This window comes from Pinus tabuliformis, chromosome 2_2 (genome assembly GCF_031772625.1).
Source record: "Pinus tabuliformis cultivar Carrire ecotype Pingquan chromosome 2_2, CPIR1, whole genome shotgun sequence".
NCBI lineage: Eukaryota > Viridiplantae > Streptophyta > Pinopsida > Pinales > Pinaceae > Pinus > Pinus tabuliformis.
The window spans coordinates 327,440,075-327,459,908 of NC_142300.1; the positions used below are offsets into that span (position 1 = coordinate 327,440,075).

The 19,834-nt window shown below is 39.9% G+C and overlaps 1 protein-coding gene across 1 annotated transcript in view; it reads right to left on the bottom strand.

Moving 5' to 3' along the window:
- The window catches only part of LOC149192612 (uncharacterized), a 267,241-nt gene extending 247,866 nt beyond the window's left edge, over positions 1-19,375 (bottom strand). The window contains exons 1-3 of the mRNA XM_089404651.1: positions 18,966-19,375; positions 18,637-18,667; positions 18,247-18,395 (exon numbers count right to left, since the gene is read on the bottom strand). Coding sequence (XP_089260777.1) covers positions 18,247-18,395; positions 18,637-18,667; positions 18,966-18,985 — 200 coding nt within the window. The 5' untranslated portion in view covers positions 18,986-19,375. The remainder of the gene's footprint in view (positions 1-18,246; positions 18,396-18,636; positions 18,668-18,965) is intronic.
- Positions 19,376-19,834: the final 459 nt, after the last annotated feature.

The window sequence follows — 19,834 nt, forward strand, 5'->3', positions numbered from 1 at the left end:
GTTGACTTTTCTGGTTATGGCTCTTTTGTTGCTGTCATAAATTATCAGAATCTGTAAATTGTACTATCTCTCTCTGTTGAGCTATTGAAGACTAAAGGAAGAATTGATCAAGGGTTTCTCCACATTGGGGTTTGTCCCTGGCTAGTGCCACATCTTGTGTCTCTTGTCTTGACTTGTCTTGTATTGTTTATGTTTATGTTCTATCAGCATTTTACGTACATGTTTATGTGATTGCTAAACTGAAATTGATATTGGGCTAATAAAGAAATTGAAGTAAAATTGCTCTAACGCATACATACCATTGTTTCCTAAAATTAACATGGTATCAGAGTTGAGGTGAAGACAAAGCCCAAGCAAGAGTGAAAGAGCAATCACCAAAGACAGTCGGACAATGACAAAAGACTCAATGGGTTCCTCATTCTACTTTCCGGCTGAAGATAAGCTCCATGATAAATCTGACTATCATGGATGGATGATGTCTCTTGACTTGACCTTGGAAGAAAAATAAGTGATGGATTATGTGCAGGGTAAAATCCCTGAACCTCCTTCAAATGCATCGGCTGCTGCGAAGACCAAGTAAAATAGGGCTGAAGTCAAAGCGAAGAAGATTATCAGGGATTCCATTCACATGCATCTAGTGGCCTATATCTCTGAATTGAAGACCTCCAAGGAGATCTACGACAGGTTGGTCGACATGTTCAAGGTTAGTAATGCTAATCAAATTCTATTTCTCAAGAATAAGTTGAAGGATATTAAGAAGGGCAGGGACAAGGACATTCAATCCTATTTCTTAAGGATTACTGAGATCAAGAATGATCTACTCTTGATTGGAGAAGTCATTCATGACAGGGAACTTACTCTCACCACCCTTGGAGGACTCCCACCTGAGTGGTATGTATTTAGAACCACTATACTCAACAATGATCGAATTCCAGGGTTTGAAGAACTGATGTTGAGATAAATTCAAGAAGAAACAAGAATGGTGGAGCAAGAAATGTCTTCTAATAGAAGCAACCCCACTACATTCTCCACTCATGCCAAGAGGAAGAACAATGCAGGTTCAAAGAAGCAAAGTCAAGGAAGACCGGGATTCAAAAATGGAAGGAAGGGAAGATGCTTTGTTTGCAATAAGTTTGGCCACTATGCAAGGGAGTGTCCTAATAGAAGGGATACACCTCGAGATGATGATTATCATAACAACTCCAGGGGCAACTTCAACAACAATGATCAAAGGAATGGCAAGTCCAATGGCAAAGGAAAAAGGAATGCGGGACATCAAGGAAATGGTCGACCCTCCAAGAAATCAAGGAACTCCAGGTATGAAGAATCCAATGTTGTTAACAATAAGCAAAAGGAGTACTATCTTATATCGGCCCTCTCCATTGCGTCTCCTCCAAACACTTTGAGAAATTGGCTAATTGATTTTGGTGCCTCAAGGCACTTCACCGGATACAAGGAAGCCCTCTCTAATCTGATAGAAAAGGAGACAAACCTGGAGATCATCCTTGGAGACGATGCCACCTATCCCGTGAAGAGAGTAGGGAATGTTACCCTTCAATTGAATCAAGGTTACATTATTCATTTGCAAGAAGTACTATATGTACCCGACCTCAAGAAGAACTTGGTGTCCATTTCGGCAATGGAAGATAAAGGATTCAAGGTGGCTTTTATCGATGGAAAGGTATGTGTTTGGAAAAGAAATTTTAAAGATGCTTTTACTCTTGGGTTCAGGGTTGACACTTTATATCAAGTTGGAGGAAGTCCATTGGGAGCCATGTCTTGTAACACATCTCTACAATCTGAACTATGGCACCGGAGGTTCGCCCATCTTCACTATAAGGCCCTACCCGATGTGATACAGATGGTGACAGGTATGCCCAAGTTCAAAGTAGAGCATGAAGTTGTATGTTCGGAATGTGCCGATGGAAAACTTACAAGGGGACCATTCCCCTCAAGTAATAGCAAGACGACAGACATATTGCAATTGATCCACTCCGACATATCTGGTATGATGCTCGTAAACTCCTTGGGAGGATACTTATATTATCTCACCTTTGTGGATGATTATTCTCGCAAAACCTGGATCTACTTCTTGAAGAAGAAGGATTAAGTGTTCCCCTGGTTTCGACACTTCAAAGCCTTGATCAAAAACCAATTCGAGAAGAAAATCAAGATATTGAGGACTAATAATGGGACCCAGTATGGATCCAATGAATTCCAAGATTATTTCAGAGAAGCTGGCATTAAGAGGGAGACTACAACGCCATACACTCGAGCATAATGGTGTGGCTGAAAGGAAGAATCGCTCTATTGTAGAAGTTGTCTGTGCCATGCTTCATGATCAAGGCCTTCCGAAGTTTCTATGGGTTGAAGCTGCAAATACCGCCGTGTATGTTCAAAACCAATGCCCTCATCAAGCATTGGACTCCAAGACTCCCGAAGAAATGTTCACTGGTAAGAAACCCAATGTCTCTCATTTTAGAATTTTTGGAAGCCTCATATATTTTCATGTGCCGAAAGAGAAAAGAAGCAAATTGGGTGCATCTGGGAAGAAAGGAATCTTTGTGGGCTATAGTGAAAATTCTAAGGGATATAGAATTTATGTGGCTGGTCAAAAGGAAGTTGAGATAAGTCATGATGTCACCTTCGACGAAGATATGGCCCTCAAGAAGATCAACAACCTTCATATCCTAAGGAAGGGCAAAGAAGCTGACACAAGAAATCAGGGTGAAAAAGAGGACGAAACGATGCCTGATGTTGATGAACCTACGGATCCTATTGATCCACTCTCTCATGAGCCTTCCTCCTCCAAGAGGAGACCCTCATGGCTTAGGGAGACTCTCAAAGATGCTAAGAGGCACATTGCACCAAGGGGGCCTTTCCGTGAAAGAAAGAAGCCAAACAAGTATCAAGGATATTTGACCACCATGAGCACTATCATTCAAAATGAGCCTTCATCATTCGAAGAAGCCATGAAGCAACAATTATGGAAGGATGCTATGGATGAAGAATACGAGTCAATTATAAAGAATGATGTCTGGGATGTGGTCCCTAGACCCCAGGACAAATTGGTTGTCACTTCTAAATGGCTCTACAAAATCAAGCATGGAGCTGATGGAAGTGCAGAAAAGTTCAAGGCTCACTTTTTTACTCGAGGCTTCTCTCAAAAGGAAGGTGTAGATTACGATGAGATATTTCCACCTATTGCCCGATACACCACCATCCGCTCAATCATAGCCCTTGTTGCCTCACAAGGATGGAACCTACATCAGATGGATGTCGCCTTCTTGCAAGGTTCAATCAAAGAGGAAGTCTATGTGAAACAACCCGAGGGGTTTGAAGTTCATGATCAGGAATCTCATGTATGCAGGTTGAAGAAAACTCTCTATGGATTGAAGCAAGCACCCCCGGCTTGGTGCGAGAGGATCAATAGCTATCTGATGAAGCTGTCTAGAAGTGAAGATGATACGAACATTTACTTTAAGGTTGAAAATGATAAACCTCTCATTCTGTTACTTTATGTGGACGACCTCTTTCTGACAGGTGTAGACCCTCTCATTCACAAATGTAGGAGGGAGTTGGCTTCTGAATTTGAGATGAAGGACCTAGGACCGATGCACTATTTCCTAGGGTTGGAAGTCTGGCAAAAGCTAGGTGAAATTTTTCTCTCTCAAGGAAAATATGTTGTGAAAATATTGGAAAGATTTGGGATGGTGGATTGCGAGCTTGTGACTACTCCGATGGAACTTAACTTTGAGAAGTTATGTGGTAGTGTTGCTAGACCTGAATTGGGAAATGCTTCTGAGTATCGTCAACTCATAGGAGCACTGATGTTCTTGGTGAACTCTCGTCCGAACATATGTTTTGCAGTTAACACATTGAGCCAGTACATGGTTGAGCCTCATCATATACATTGGATTGCCGCCAAGAATCTTCTGAGATATCTTCGAGGCACAATCACTCATGGACTGAGATACACTACCGGAAATGTGAGGCTGCATGGTTATTCTGATGTTGATTGGGCTAGCAATGTGGTGGATCGCAAGAGCACTTTTGGATGTTGTTTTTCTTTGGGTTCTGCTTCGATATCCTGGATGAGCAGGAAGCAGAAATTGGTTGCCTTGAGCACCACCGAGGTCGAATACATAGTTGCTAGTATGGCCTCCTGTGAATTTGTCTGGTTGAGGAAGCTCTTCAGTGAGTTGTTTGGACATGTGTTGGATACCACCATGATCCTTTGCGCAACCAGAGTGGGATCCGATTATCAGAGAATCCCGTGTTTCATGATCGATCCAAGCATATAGATATCAGGTACCAGGTTATCCGGGATATGGTACAACAAGGAGCAATAAGGCTTCATCACATTGGGACTAATGAGCAGGTCGCCAATATTCTAACAAAGCCCCTAGGAAAGGTCAAATTCTTGGCCTTCCGAGGACTTGGAGTCGTGGAGAGACCATCATATGAGGGTCCTGTATGAGACGGACATTGAGCTCTGGGAGCTTCGAGGGGCTTGGGGTACTACTTGGAGCATGAGCAACCATAGGGTGAGTGGTTCAACCTTCCCCTAGTGGTTTATTGTGTATAGGGTGAGTGGTTCAGCCATCCCCTGTGATACCCCTTGGCGACATGTAGGCATGACGACTGGTTCACCTTTCTCCTCCTGAGACATCCTACCCATGCAATTTGGGACTCATGGGAAGTACCTCTCATCTGGCCAATGAGTAGGGAAATGAGGATAGGGACCATAGTACTACCGATGGACGCATCGTGTACTACCATACTCCCTATGCTAGGATGTCTGATATTGATCTAGGATCAATGGGAACTAACTTCGGGTCAGTAAGAGTGGTATGAGACACTCTCTTTTGATTGGAACCGACTTCGGGTCAGTAAGAGTGGTATGAGACACTCTCTTTTGATTGGGACTGACTTCGGATCAGTAGAGAATGGTATGATACATTCTCGATCACTTCTTCTTCTTCATAGTTGAGCAGAGCAGTGCATGGATGGCAGAGATAGTACAGATTGGCAGATGGATTAGCAGGTGGAGTTCTCCCTAGTTGAGAGGGAGTGTTAAAATTGGCAACTAGGGCCAAACTCCACATGGGTCATCTCATTTATGACAGCTGATATTTTTCTTGGATTCCTCTCTCCGAGAGGTGTAGGATTGATCTAAAGATCATCCCATTCTGACATGTACAAATGAAGTTATGAATTTATTTTGATTATAGACAAATTGTCAAGGACAGCTAGCGAACTCATGTAGGCTCAGAAGCCCAACAATCACGTCTATTCATCCTCAACGTTTGCCTATAAATACATGATGTCTCCTCCTCATTTGGACACACACTCATCTTCATACATCTCTCTCTCCTCTCATTGATTGGGTATGGATTTTTGGGCAATCTCTCTCTCCACACGTGCGAAGGAAAGGAAGGGAAACTTTTTGTTTCTACGTTGACCAGGTTTGACCGAATTTGCAAAAGGTTGTTTTGGGCTGCATTGACCATCTTTCACTGTGGTTTTGTGTGAGGAATTTCTGTTTGGGTAGGCTGCATTTCTGAGCACAGAAATCGAGGCAATCCGTTGACTGTTTGACCAGTGTTGACTATGGTTAGGGTTGACTGCAGGTTGATTGTTTGACCAAACTTTAACTAGGTTGAATGTGACTGTTTTGAGGGTTGATTCATCTTGCTGTTTGGAGACCAAAGTTGACTGAAGTTGACCGAATTGTTGAGGGTCAAATCTGCCATATTTACCAGCGTTGACTTTTCTGGTTATGGCTCTTTTGCTGCTATCATAAATTATCAGAATTTGTAAATTGTACTATCTCTCTCTATTGAGCTATTGAAGACTAAAGGAAGAATTGATCAAGGGTTTCCCCACATTGGGGTTTGTCCCTGGCTGGTGCCACATCTTGTGTCCTCTTGTCTTGGCTTGTCTTGTACTGTTTATGTTTATGTTCTATCAGCATTTTACTTACATGTTTATGTGATTACTAAACTGAAATTGATATTGGGCTGATAAATAAATTTAAGTAAAATTGCTCTAAAGCATAGAACATATCATTGTTGCCTAAATTTAACAAACCCATTCATGAATACTCGTTGGAACCAAGAGTCTAGAGCATACACATACCAAAAATAGTAATGCTAATTAGAGCCATGCCAAAAATAGCAATCTAACTCGTAAAAAATAGTTTAAAATACAAAGGGAATCGCTACAAGATTGTTGCTAATGATAACATGCCTAAAAATAGCAGCACCTTGCATGGCAATCAAATCATCTCATCAAACTCATTTTTTCCAAGGAATCCAAATATGTGCTCTAAATCAAAATGAGAGCCTTGAAACCCTAACTACTAAAAACAATGGTATCATGAAAATGCTTATATGTATCCTGAAAAAAGTTCAATGGCATCATGAACTCACAAGGACCAAAAATATGTGATCAACTTTGACATGCAAACCTCGAAACTTTGGCTCTTAGAAAATAGGAAAACTGTTAAAAATAGCAATTTTCCCCAATACTAGTGAATATGCATCTAATATGAAACTCTAATCATAGTGAAACTTGGTGTTGATCTCTATGGAACCTGCTACACCTATAACTAAATGCCAACTGATAAAAACTAGCTAGATTTTAACCGTTGATGGGGTCAACAAGACCTCCTTTTCCCTTTGCATAAGCCCACTTACCACATGTCATTATTCTAATTCATTTGAGTATTCATTTGTTCTTCGTTTAGGGACTTGGACTATATCAACCATGCCACATGGTGGTTTTGTATGCAACAAACTTTCCTTCAAATATGTAGAACCTACCACGAAGCAAGTGCCTTTGCCCCAAATGTCTCAATGGTCAAACTTGCCTCCAAAAATGTGGAATGCACCTTGGATAACGTGCAATGCCCCTCAAAGTTGCTTTATCATGCTTTTAAATCCATTTTTTCCCAAATATCCTTGCAAGGGGTTGATTCATGATCAACTCACCACAATGCTCCTTTGAGGTGGAATTTGTATTATCAAGTGATCTCCTTTGACCAAAGCAGTGCTCCAAGCTAGGCATTCCTCTATCTAGTCTTTCCTTTGTAACTTGTCATGCCCCGAGCCTCCTCCAAGACGGGCATTTGCTCCCTTTGTGCTCTTAACCTTCCATGTGTAGGGCATTCTTGTTCTAGGTTGTATTTGACACCTCAACTCACCATAGATATGTTCTAGACATCTCTTAAAATAGGGTGTTCCTTCCTCAACTTTTCCAAGCGTGCCAAAATTGTATCTCTCGGTGCCATGTGCTTCCATCAACTTGTAACTAAGCTAGGCGAGAGAAGAAAAGCCCATGAAAATGCAAAAAATGAAGCATGTATTTTCAAGGGGTAATACAACACCACTATCCAATTCAGCCACAGCTTTTGCAAATACAAAATCTACACATTCCTGTGAAAAAAATATAAAGAAAAATTCTAAGAATAGTCATAGAGGAACTAAGATAAGGTCAGATCAGAATACTAATTTAGAAAAAGATAAAATAAGAATCCTAATTTACAAAAGATACAGTAACATATTATTTTGGAGAAGATGCTAATTTAGAGAAGATTAGAATACTATCATAGGAGAAGAAAATAAATGGTTGAAGTGTAACTAGTTAGAGATGATGTTAGACACATACATGGCAAACACAAAGTGTAAATGATAAACATGAGTGTGTATCTATTATTGACAATGATATACATTTATAGTACATTCGTGTGACCGTTGGGTTCCACATCCCAAGGTCTCTTGGACTCTCATGGCTGTTCACATTCTACACCAACCCATAGAGGATTAGGTGTCCAACATTCCCCCCTTAATCCGAAGGGGTATGTATGAGTCCAAGAAGAGAGTTGTAATACAAAATGTGCAAAAAACATGCATGGCAGCACTAGGCTGAATGTGCTCTTTGAAATGTTGGTATAAGGGGGGTGGTTTAAGGATGACCACCAACACTGGAACGCTTAGTGTAGTTCTCGGAACTCTTCCAAGTCTGGCATGAAGCTCAGGTCTTCTACTAGAGGAAGTGCTCTTGATGTTTTGAAGAGGAAAACCTTCAACCATGAAAGGGAGGTCTCACCCCGCATAAAAGGGAGAACCTCAACCTGAAAAGGGAGGTCTCAACCTGTGATGGTTTAAAGATTACCACCAACTCTGGAATGCTTAATGCAATTCCTGGAACTCTTCCAAAACTGGCAAGAAGCTGAAGTCTTCTGCTAGAGGAAGTGTCCCCAATTCTTTGAAGAGGTATCACTGACTGAAGGCATGCTCAGGGGCATCTTTGTCTCTGGCTACAACTCTGAATCTTGTATGGCAAGTTGTGGCTCAGGCTCGCTTGATGTGGCTTTGAAGCTTGTAGATGACCATCATTTCCCCCCATGTCAGATACAAGGTGAGATGATGGAGAGATCTCAATTGCAAGACTTTTCAATATTCGAGAACAAATCCTGTTGTATGAACGAAATATCTTCTTGGCTATTGTAGCCCATTGCCAAGAAGCGATCCATCCAAGATGAATCTTTGTTCTTGCAGGAGGTTTGTTTCTGAAACATTTGTTTGAAGAATGATTGCTTTTATGACAATGCTTACAAGGATGAAGATCAAAACAGTGATCTCTCAGATGGCCAACTCAGTCACAGTTTTGCCATTTCACAATCTATTGTTGTTGCTGCGGAAGAGGAGCAGAATCTGGAACAATTCAAGGCGAACTTTCATGAAGGAATCCAACACTGTGAAACTGAATGGGCTTTGAATAATCTAGAACATGAAAGGACACGTCCTTGTCATATCCAAGACCAGTTCTGTGCTTGTTGTGGACAAGCTCTTCCCAAGGTTTGATGATTTTCTTAGGAAGTGCAGGCTGAATTTCTGCATCTTTATGCGAAACTACTCTTGAAATTGGCACTTGATGGGGATCAAACTCAACATTACTGACTTGATGACTTGCTAGTTGTTGATAGGATCCTATTTCAAAGTCAAATAAGGAATTGTTTTGAACAAATTCAGAAGGATGTCTTTTCTGTTGTAACTCCTCTTGTTGTAGCGTTGTCTCAAGCTACAAAAACTCAATATTCTCCTGTGCATTTTGCAGAGAGGTTTGAATATCTGTGAGAGTGTCTTTGCTGACTTTAAGTGTGCTTTCAGCAGTAGACATGATTAGAGTTCTCAATAACTCTAATAAAGTGGTAATTTTAGCCATTTTATCAACAACTCAAACTCAACAAAAAAGGAGATTCAAAAAACTTGGATGCTTGAGCTTGCTATACTGCCTCACAATAATGACCAAGTTCATTCAACATAGAGGTTCAATGCAGCACATAAGCCAAACACACAGTTTCCAAAATTGATTTAGTGGCTTCCACAACTAATTCAATGATTTAGAAAAATTGTGCATAGATAATACAGTATAGTTACGCACAAACAATACCAGCACTTCACCTTACTCAAAACTTATTTACGGCAGGTCGGACCAATTTCAGTTGCATTCCTTTATCTCCTTTATAACAAGCACCGACTTCAAGGCTCCAACCACTACTCATGGCCTTCAATTCGCACTGATGTAATGTCTTTTGGGGTCCGAGAAGTCTCTCCAGATTTTGATGTGAATATTTAAAAACTAGTTGAAGGAGAGTCCATGCCTTTTTCTATGCTTCTGGTTGGCTCGACATTGTATAGCCTTAGTTCAAACTGCTTTGCATTGTCTCCTCTCTCCAAAATTCACTTTGTTTCTAGGGAAACTACCCTTCTGCAAATCACATCTGCTCTGCTATAAAAATCGTATTTTGTCGTCTCTCCCATGGATCTCTATTCTACGCGTAGTTTCCATGCATATGTTTTCTGGACGGAATAAGGCATCTCTATATCTGTGTCGTTTGGGCTTCTACTTTACCTCTGACCAATAATGCTTACTTCCACCGGTATGTGCTTGGATTTCGAAACTCTAGTTCCTCATGTGCTTCATCTTATCTGATCTTTTCCGGTCCTTGCTTTGAGAGACATCATTTATGGTCTGGACAAGCACTCAGTCAGGTCTCTTCAAGGAGGACCAATGTACTAACCAATGGACAGAGCTTGAGAGACAGAGAAACGCATGGAGAAATTGCAGATGCGAGAGAAAATGAAAACAATGTGGATATTGCGGTGAAGCGACAGAGTAGACAGGCATGGGATAATCAATAGCAACAGACTGAAAACCAGCCTAATCCCTTTAGCAGGTTCTGACCAATCCGAGTAATTTTAGATAAGAGGCACACTCGCACGATGGTAAACACAACACATAACAGTCGTGTTGTAGCTTTTGGCTTGCTCGCATGGTATTACAGACCTGCAACTCTGTACGCAACCAAAATAGTGTCGTGCCACAACCTTTGGCTTGCTCGCACAATATACATATCTCTCAGCTTGTACACACTCTATCACAGCTCAAAGTGTGAGAGTTTCCCAAGGATTTCTGGGCCACAGACAAGAGTGAACAGGAAAACAAGTTGTACAAGGACAGGAGCCAACGTTATGTTTCAGGATTTGGAGAATGCTTTTTGTTCCTGGCAAATTTCGGGATATTTGGTAAGCCAAGATTATTCCTATCACGCTAAGATTGTAACGCTTTCCCTAGTAAAGAAGGCAAATAGGCTAGGTTAATTATTTCTTCAAAACGTCCATTTTTGCAACTGTTGTTGTCCTGTAAGTCGCACCTTTGAGTCCCAAGACCTGCCAAAATCTTTCTATGTTGAACCCCCTGAGCTTTCCCCTTATGCCTTGACAAACATGGAATATTTGCAAAGCCTGAATTTATTTTCTGAGACTTCCCCAATTCTGAGAAATCAAGAAACAGTAAATATTTTGCTTCGGTCCAGAAGCTCTTCAACAAGAGCCACTACTTCGGCAACAACGGCCTCGGTGTCAACTTCGGCTTTACCACTACAATTATGGAGTCTGAGGATTTTTTCTTTTTTTTTGGTGAGTCCAAGGATTGTGATCGAGTCCCCGAATAAATTCTTGCCCTCCAACAACGAAGAAGAGGCTTCTTGGCCTGCCGTGGACACGTATTCCTGCCACGAATTCCGAATGTATGAGTTCAAAGTTCGCCGATGCAAGCGCGGCCTATCACATCACTGGACAGAGTGCCCGTTCGCGTGAAGAAAAGGTCGTCGCAAAGACCCTAGGATTTTTCGTGGAGATGCCTGCGAATGAGTGTTCGAATATGCCAACAGCGTAAAGGTCGCCACGCAGAGAGGATCAACAAAAGGAGAATACGTTATAGCAAGAATCGATAGAGGAGAGGCAACGAATTCCTAATCGTCAGTAAATTAATGGAGTATTACAGACAGTGAGCAGAAATGACAATGAGCAGAATGACATAACTGACATGTGCATAACACACTATTTCAACGCTCCATCCCAGTAACATTTAGAATGTAGAACACAATGCACATTCAACACAATTCTATGCATACATCCCACATATTATGCACAAACTCCGATCTATCCAACTTATGCAATATACATATCAAGAGCAACGATCCTTTCAATGAAGAAACAACCCATAGATAACGCCATTGAAACCACAGTCAAGAAGTGCACAGCTAGATAGAGCATATAGGAAAGCCACAAAACCAGGTGGCTTAGATATGGGCAAGGCAGGGTATTGCCCGCTCTGATACCATGTTAGACACATACATGGCAAACACAATGTGTAAATGATAAACATGAGTGTGTATCTATTATTGACAATTATATACATTTATAGTACATTTGTGTGACCGTTGGGTTCCACATCCCAAGGTCTCTTGGACTCTCATGGTTGTTCACATTCTACACCAACCCATAGAGGATTAGGTGTCCAACAGATGATAAGGTTGATCAAAGACATGGAAGATGACTAACCCCCTAGCCAAGTGCAATGTCCATACTGCCTTTGAGACATAGGCTTGAGTTGGCACAAATACCTCCTTAGGAAAGTTACATTATCTCATGCACTTGTCTGAAATAATACAAGTGAGAGTACAAGTCTATTTCCTAGTCTTTAAATATTGTTCTCTTGGTGGACAATTTTCAAATTTTTGTTTAGAAGTTCAGTTTTACATTTTCGGTCCAGAAAATATCATGTTTTTAGTTTCAGTCATAACTTGTAAGTAATGATAGGGAGGCAGGAATGGGAGGGGTGCTTTAGAACCTCAAAGAAAAAACTGAAATAAAGTACTCTTGGGGACTGGGGAACTCGAACAATCAAGTTGAAGGACTCTCACTTTGGAAAGGCCTGAAGATTAGTATCTCTAAAGGCATCATGAAATTGATCATTGTCGGTGACTCAATGGTGGTAATTCAAAAGTGTGTAAGACTCTCTAGGAAGCAGCACCTTATAGACTCTGACCCCTCTCCTGTGGTAATAAGGATAATGTACCTTCTCAATAAATTAGAGGAATATAAAAAATTTCATGTTAAAAGAGAAAACAACCATATGGTAGACCTTCAAGCCAACATGGGAACGAGTTCCAAGGAGATTTTAAAAATGAAATCTAGTAGAACAGTTTTAAAAGAGTTAAAGAGAAGAGGTTGATGGAAGGACCAAAAACTAGTGCCTTTTCATTGGGCATATGGGATCAACTAAGGCTCCTTATTCAGAAGTTACAGGTGAAACTAAAATGATAATTAGGGTTGTCCACTACAAGCCCTAATAAATCACCCTGGTTGCTCAACAAGTTTCAAGAAGGTTAGGGGAAGATCCGCCACTAAAATTCTTCCAATGTCTTTGAGAAGGGATTTATCAAGGAAAGAAAAAAAGGGTGCACCACCACCACTAGGGAAAACACCACTTTTACAACCCTTCAAGATAAAATACCACAAGGAAATGAAGAGACCACACACCAAGCCACTCATTCCATTGCACATCCATTCATTGAGAAGCATCATCAAATAACACCTTCATGAGAGTCCTCAAGCTAGCCAATCATAGCATATAGAAGAAGAATAAAAGTCTCCAACAAAATTTCAAAAGGGCAAAGGGATTTCTCCCTCAATCTACTCATGAGTACAAATGAGGAAGGGCATCTCAATTTATGTAGTGATGCTTACATTCATTTACAACAAAATATTATTATCTCATGTGAAATCATCCAATCTCGCTTATGGAGAAGTAAAACAAACTTATCTTCAACAATTAAGTCTAAAATCCATAAAAGATAGGGTGATTCAGCCACATGGACAATATCCAGATTCCAAAGTGAAAAATCCCCAAAGGAGTGGGACATCTCCATAAATGATGGATGAAGGTGGCTCCAAGATGCAACATCTGGCCTCCAAAGGTTCCCCAAGGTCGTGTCTTCAACCAAATCTTCAAACCATGCAAGCAAACCTTCTAATTCACCTTCCAGAGGAGACGTTGGAGTCCTCAAGGTGATGACTTGAGGGGACAGCCCCTTCAAATCAGCTCCAAGTAAGAATTGTTTGATGCCTCCAATATGGAATGGTGACAGCTCTTTAGAATGAGTGAAAGGTTAGGTCAAGGGTAGTTAAAATAACCTCCCCAAAACCAGGATGCCCTCCACATTAGGAAAAATGACAACCAGACTTCTAGAGACAACGACAACAGCATTAAAGAATGTGGGGTGACCCTATCATCATGGCTTGGTATCCAATGTAAAAACCAATCAAAATGAAGTAATTATAAGTCAAGTACCCTTGACCATATCAACAGGCTGTCAACGCTGGGCACCCCTATTCTTGCTTTGAAAACATCCTTCTTCAAGTCTGCCAGGTCTGGGAGCTAGCATAAATGTTGATTCGATGCTTGTGACATCCCTGGAAAGGTTTGTTGCCAGGAAAGGACCCAAAGGCACTTCAATTTTGAACTCCAACAAATCCATAGCATTGCTGTCATATCCATACAGCTAAAACTGGACTGTTTTCAGGTTGCACAAGGACAGATTTATTCCAAGTTAAGCACATTCCAGAATAATACATGAAAATTTTGTAAGAATCCTCCATGTGTCAAAACATCCTGAGAAAAAGCATGCCTCGCTTCTGCTTCTACAGATTTAAAATGGCACTTCAGCTCCAGTTCAGCCATTACAAATGCTGCTACAAGGTCTCATAAATCTGCTGATTTGCAAGAAAGAATGAGGCCCAGAGAACTCCCAGTACAACCCATAAGAAAGCCCACCAAACAGACTTTGTTTTCTTCAGGAATTATGTCCAACTTTGTTCTGGACCAGCCACCAAAAAGCACCCCCAAACAGGTATATAAATACTCGTTCATCACTAAAATAAACATGAGTCGGCCCTGGGTTTCATATATATAGGTTGGCCCCTTTATTAGGTCTTCTCATGGACAGGTCGACCCTCCTTATCATCAAATATTATACCAAAAGAAGAGCACAGTTAAGCCATTCTATTCCCCAGTGCTGTAGATGCTCTGCTCTTGATATGACCATGATTGAACGAGGGCAATATCTCCTTCAAAATTTATTTTCACAGCTGTCAAAGTAAGGTCTTCGTAAGTTAAGGATCCTGTCACATGATTTAGGGCAGGGGCTGACAGTATGTAATTCAATGCCACTTTTGAGCTATAACCAGAATGAGATTTGCCTGGCTAAAGAATTTATGAATCCTCTGCAACAGTACAGATCTTTGAGTCACGGTCTACTAAACCATATGTGCAATCACTATTCTCCAGAATGGTAGATACTAGATAACAATGCCAATCACTTCCAGCTTCCAAGAACAATGAGGTTATGCATGCACTGATGATTCTCAAATTTATGATTCATTCTGTAAATCTAATGTAGATAAGGCAACTTATAAGGTAGAAAGTTATGGTTTCCATCAAGTCTTTAAAAATAATGACCAAAGAATAGAACAAATATCACTTCAAACATCTATACCTCTGCTTCCAAAAATGTATTTATGTTGCTTCAGCTATGGAGAGTTTTCTAGTGGAAGTGAGAGGCTACCTAGTAACCTACAACCTCAAGGCAATCCAACAAAGTACTGGGAGTACTCATATACAAATAGCAAAGATAATCCAGCATGTGAAGAAGTCCTTGTGGTACAAGATCATTCAGCTTGGAGAATGCTTAGCTCCAGAAATGAAAATTGTTTTAAAATTGCACATGTATAGGCAATTGCCAGACAGTTATTCCTTCCAGCCAGCAAGATGATACCTACCAAGTTTCGGAGAACAACCAAGTATTCATAGCAAAACGCCTTCAATCATGCATTACACACACCTTATGATCATTTCTCATATTCACTGAGTTCTGATATAGCAGAAGTAAAGCGGGCTGGGAACCCTGTAGAAAGAAATTTATTCTCTTAAGATGATACTGAAATCTCCTAAGCAAGAAGCTAGGAGAAGCATAGTCATTGATGGGCATGCAATCCAAATCAGTCAAATGAAAGTGAAGAGACTGTTGTCGCTATCATTCATTTGTGCATAGACAAAGCTGGATTTAAATTGTCGAGGCGTGCAGTTATTGGAACAAGGGCCACATATCCTACAACATCCAGCCAATTACTGTAATGTTAGAACTGGCATCATCACTTGATATAGACAATATAGTAACAAGGACTGGATATCCTACTACATCCAGCACTATAGTTGCTTTGGGGAAAAGCAATTCAAGGAGGGGGCACCATTGTGATACCTAAGGAAAAACACAGTAATTCCAGTTCATAAGATGCTTCCAATAATCATGCTCAAGCATAATCTTCCATGGCTTTGATAAGCCTTAGCAGCACTAACTAGCAACGCTTAAAATACCATTTCTTATATTCTCTTAAGATAATGTCCTTATCTTCTCTGAGTTGGCATCCTTATATTCTCCAAAATAGTACTTTACCTTATCTTATCTAAGTTAGGACTCTTATCTGTCTTTTTCAAACTTAGCATTCTTAACTTAGCTTGTCCCCTCTAGGACCTTTCTTACAATTGTCCTTATCTTATGCTATTGTTTTCTTGTGTAATTTGGGAGATATAAGAATCTATTTAAACAAACCAGTGCTAGGGTTTACGGGAGGGTTTTGGAGAATTGTTTTATAGGTAGCCTATGAGATACAGTATTCTAATTCCCTGTACATCACCCATACTACCTTTGAGACTTAGGCCTGAGTTGGCACCCCTAACTCCTCAGGAAAGTTACTTACCTCATGTAATTGTCTGTAATAATAAAAGTAACTGTATGTACTTTGTATCTATTTTCATGTTTTTTGCATGGTTCCCCTGGCTGGAAATTTTTCATATTTCTGTTTAGAAATTCAATTTTCTCATTTCAGTCCAGAGATAATCATGTTTTAGCTTCAGATGTAAGTTCTCCAATTTTCAGCTCAGATTTCAGTTACAAGTTTCTTTTTCAGTTATAACAGTTGCTTATCCAGCAATTATCATATTATGTGCATAGCAGTGTGCTCCATCGGTACCTGCAAGTTAGCATTAAACTGTACAATTTAACAAATTTAAAATGTAAACTGTGCGCCTCCATGAAATCAGTTAAACAGGTTTCGAATAACTATAGAAGGGCTTGGAAAGATGGTAGCTGTCACAGGACCATTTATCAGCCGATAGAATGGAAAACAATCTTACTAAGAGATATAAATGTAATTTACAAAGTTTGAATTTGGCTAAACATTAGAGCAGTTAAGTATCAAGCAGCTTAATGTGATTGAGGATTCACGTCTGATTATCGATCAACTGTTCAAAATCCAATCTGGAACCTTTGCTCCATCTGATGGTCTGTGGGCACGAATCAAGTTATGATTTACACGCTTCAATAAGGTGGCAGCATTCCATATTTTAAGGGACAGAACTCCTTGGCTGATACCCAAGCCAATGTAGGAGTAAGGTTACAAGAAGGACTTTTAAAAAGGGGGGCCACCCCCTCCCACCACCCCATTCCATAATGAATCTAATACGCTTGGAAGGAACACAGCACCAACAGGAGCAGCGACACGGGGAGCCATGGGTTAGATGGGCGTTATTTTATTTTATAATTCTGTATAATTTGTTCCTGCCCAAAAAATAATAATTTCTTCTGTAGAATTTATAGCAGCAGGGTTGTACGAAAAGGAACTGCAGGGTTTTTGAAAATTCTGCTAATTACACTATGCAACGGGGTGTTTCTGTCTTTGAGTGGATACCACTCAGAACTTGAACTTGTTTTGAACCCTGTACCTGTAGCTGTGCAGGAACTCAGCCATTTTTTATAAATATCAATGAAAATTAACAGTTCCAGTTTTAAAAAAAAAATTACATTAGAGCACTTACTTTAACCCATCTCCAAAGAGACAAATGAAAAATTTTGTTAAGCAATTCTTGCTTCTTATTCAAAATCTCTGTGGTAAATCTTCATTTTGACCTTTTGTTGCAGTTCAAAACATTGTGACAGCACCTCCATGCAAGGCCAGACCAAAAGGATAGTGGCATCAATGAATTAAAGATTGTCATTGAGATTCTTGAGAAGGTATAGCACGACGTGGTGATTCCCGTGTAGAAAAGCAATGGTCAAGGTTCAAGAATCAAGAAGTATCATAAATCTTGAAAGGCACCTGTTTCCAGCTTGACAATGCCAGCACCAACATTTGGAAGCAGATCAGAGAAAATGAAAAAGAGCTCGATGAACTAAGAGTCATTGTTCGCAAATGGACAGTCAGTAAAAGATCTCATCAAGAAACTTTCAAGATGAAATGAATTGAAGTGAGGGCGTGATCAATGACCCCGTTGCCGATATTGTCCATCATGACACTCCAAGCAAACAATCATGCTGAGAATCATCTTGTTGCAGGTGCTTCACATGGAGTTTTTGAAAAATTCAATAGATTAGCCTAATGCTAACTTGTCGGTTGGGCACCCAGGTTTGATTCCCAGCTTTTTGGTGTTAACCTCTCTCAACTACCAGAGAATCTCCAACGTCCTAGGAGATTGCCCCACTACAGCCAAAAAAATGGAGAGTTTCTGTTTGAAAAGGAAAATGGTAACTCAATGTGTATGAGTTTGTAAACGATATGGTTAAGCCGACTCTCGGAATTCAGTGCCATACGTGTATGTAATGTAACGACATTGCTTATGAATGTATAGCATTGTACTTCCGTTGAGAAAAAGGGATCTTTTTTAAAAAAGATAGCCTTTTCCCATTTTTCACTTCTAACCAGTCTCTTGACTCTGAAAATGAAAGATTAAAAATTGCTATCAAATATAACTTAATTCGATCGCAAAGTGCAGTACCTTTGTAGACGATAGACCTTATATGTGTATTGGCCCCTCCCAAATTCATCATCTTCAAAGGGTCTGTTCTCTAATACCTCAACTCCTTCATCTCCTGTCGTGCTCTGTTGCTGCAGCTTCATGACCATGTACATCTGTCCTATTTGATACTGTGGATGATTTCCACAAGATCAAACAACAAAATGTCATATTTCATGCCAAACCCATATGCAAATTTGGAATCTAGTTCTATTTTATGGATGCCTCTTTGCACACAGAAACAAACTGATTGTAATTGTTGTCAATGCTAACATCTTTATATTGAAAACAGACGCCATTGTTGTGAAACCATCGCTTCATGTAACAGAATGTATGAGGAAACACAAACAGAAAGAACCATCCACTACTTACCTCTTCCAAAGACAGGGGCATCACCACTCGGCTGAAGTAATGTTCGCCAATTGGCATCCAGTCAAGGAATTTACAAGCTCGAATCTTTGAGAATTCTTTCGCAATATATAAAACACCATCTCCTACCCATTCGTATGAATTTATGCTATGTTGTCTGTCTCTTATATATATGAAAAATGCTAATTCCCCAATAGGGTCTCCATGAAATTTCTGTAGGTAGTTTCCCGCTCACTCACAAAAACAGCTGACTAAACTCAGACGAACACTATATGACAATGAGCAGATGCAGAATCTGATTTAAACAAATAGAAATTAACAGGGGAGGATACAATTCTGTGATTTGAACCATGGCTGCTGCTGTCCTGCTTCCAATTACTTCGACGAGGACGGGCGAGAGACTGCCTATATGTGAAAACAAGAAAAACAAAGCGAAAGAACTTTCTGTCTGCCGAGAGGATCAATGAAAAAATCTCACCTAGATGCCCTCGGATTGTCCATTCTTCAACTTTGTAGGATTGGTACGTGCCTTTCCTTTAAAAGTGAAGCGCACGTAATTGACTCGAGTCTGTATTTTATTTGGATATTATTTCAGGAGGAGATGTCAACTGAAATCCAATGACTTCTCTGCCTAATGGTATTTTGCGCTTACCAAAATAGTAAATAATAAAAATACATTTCATGCTGATTACAGTTGGGTACTTGACAAACATCGCCTGTAAACCCCACATAAGCATACATTCCTGCAAGTGCAAGTGAGTTTGAAATAGCTGACCACTGTCATCATTACTATTATTGTGTGGGAGAAGTGTTTGGTTTGCCATAGGACAAAGGGTTTCTAGCCTAACCGTGTCTATGGGAGCAGCATCTTTCCAATCAATGTCCTTAGTTTGGTCAAATTTAAGGGTTTATTTTCTTTATTTTTAATGCAGAGAAGCAGTAAGATTAATTATATTTCAATAGTTTTTTTAAAAAATTAAAAATCAATATAATTTTAATTTTTTCCAATATTAAAAATTAATATAAAACTTTAATTATATTTTATAATTCTAGATATAAGTTTTTTTTCAAAATCATAACTTTTTTTAGTATTTTAAATGATAATTTAAAATGGTAAAAGCAGTGTTAAAATAAAGAATTTTTGTTAATATTTATGTAAGAAACCATTTGTTTTATTTATCTATATGGTAAGTCGCTTTAT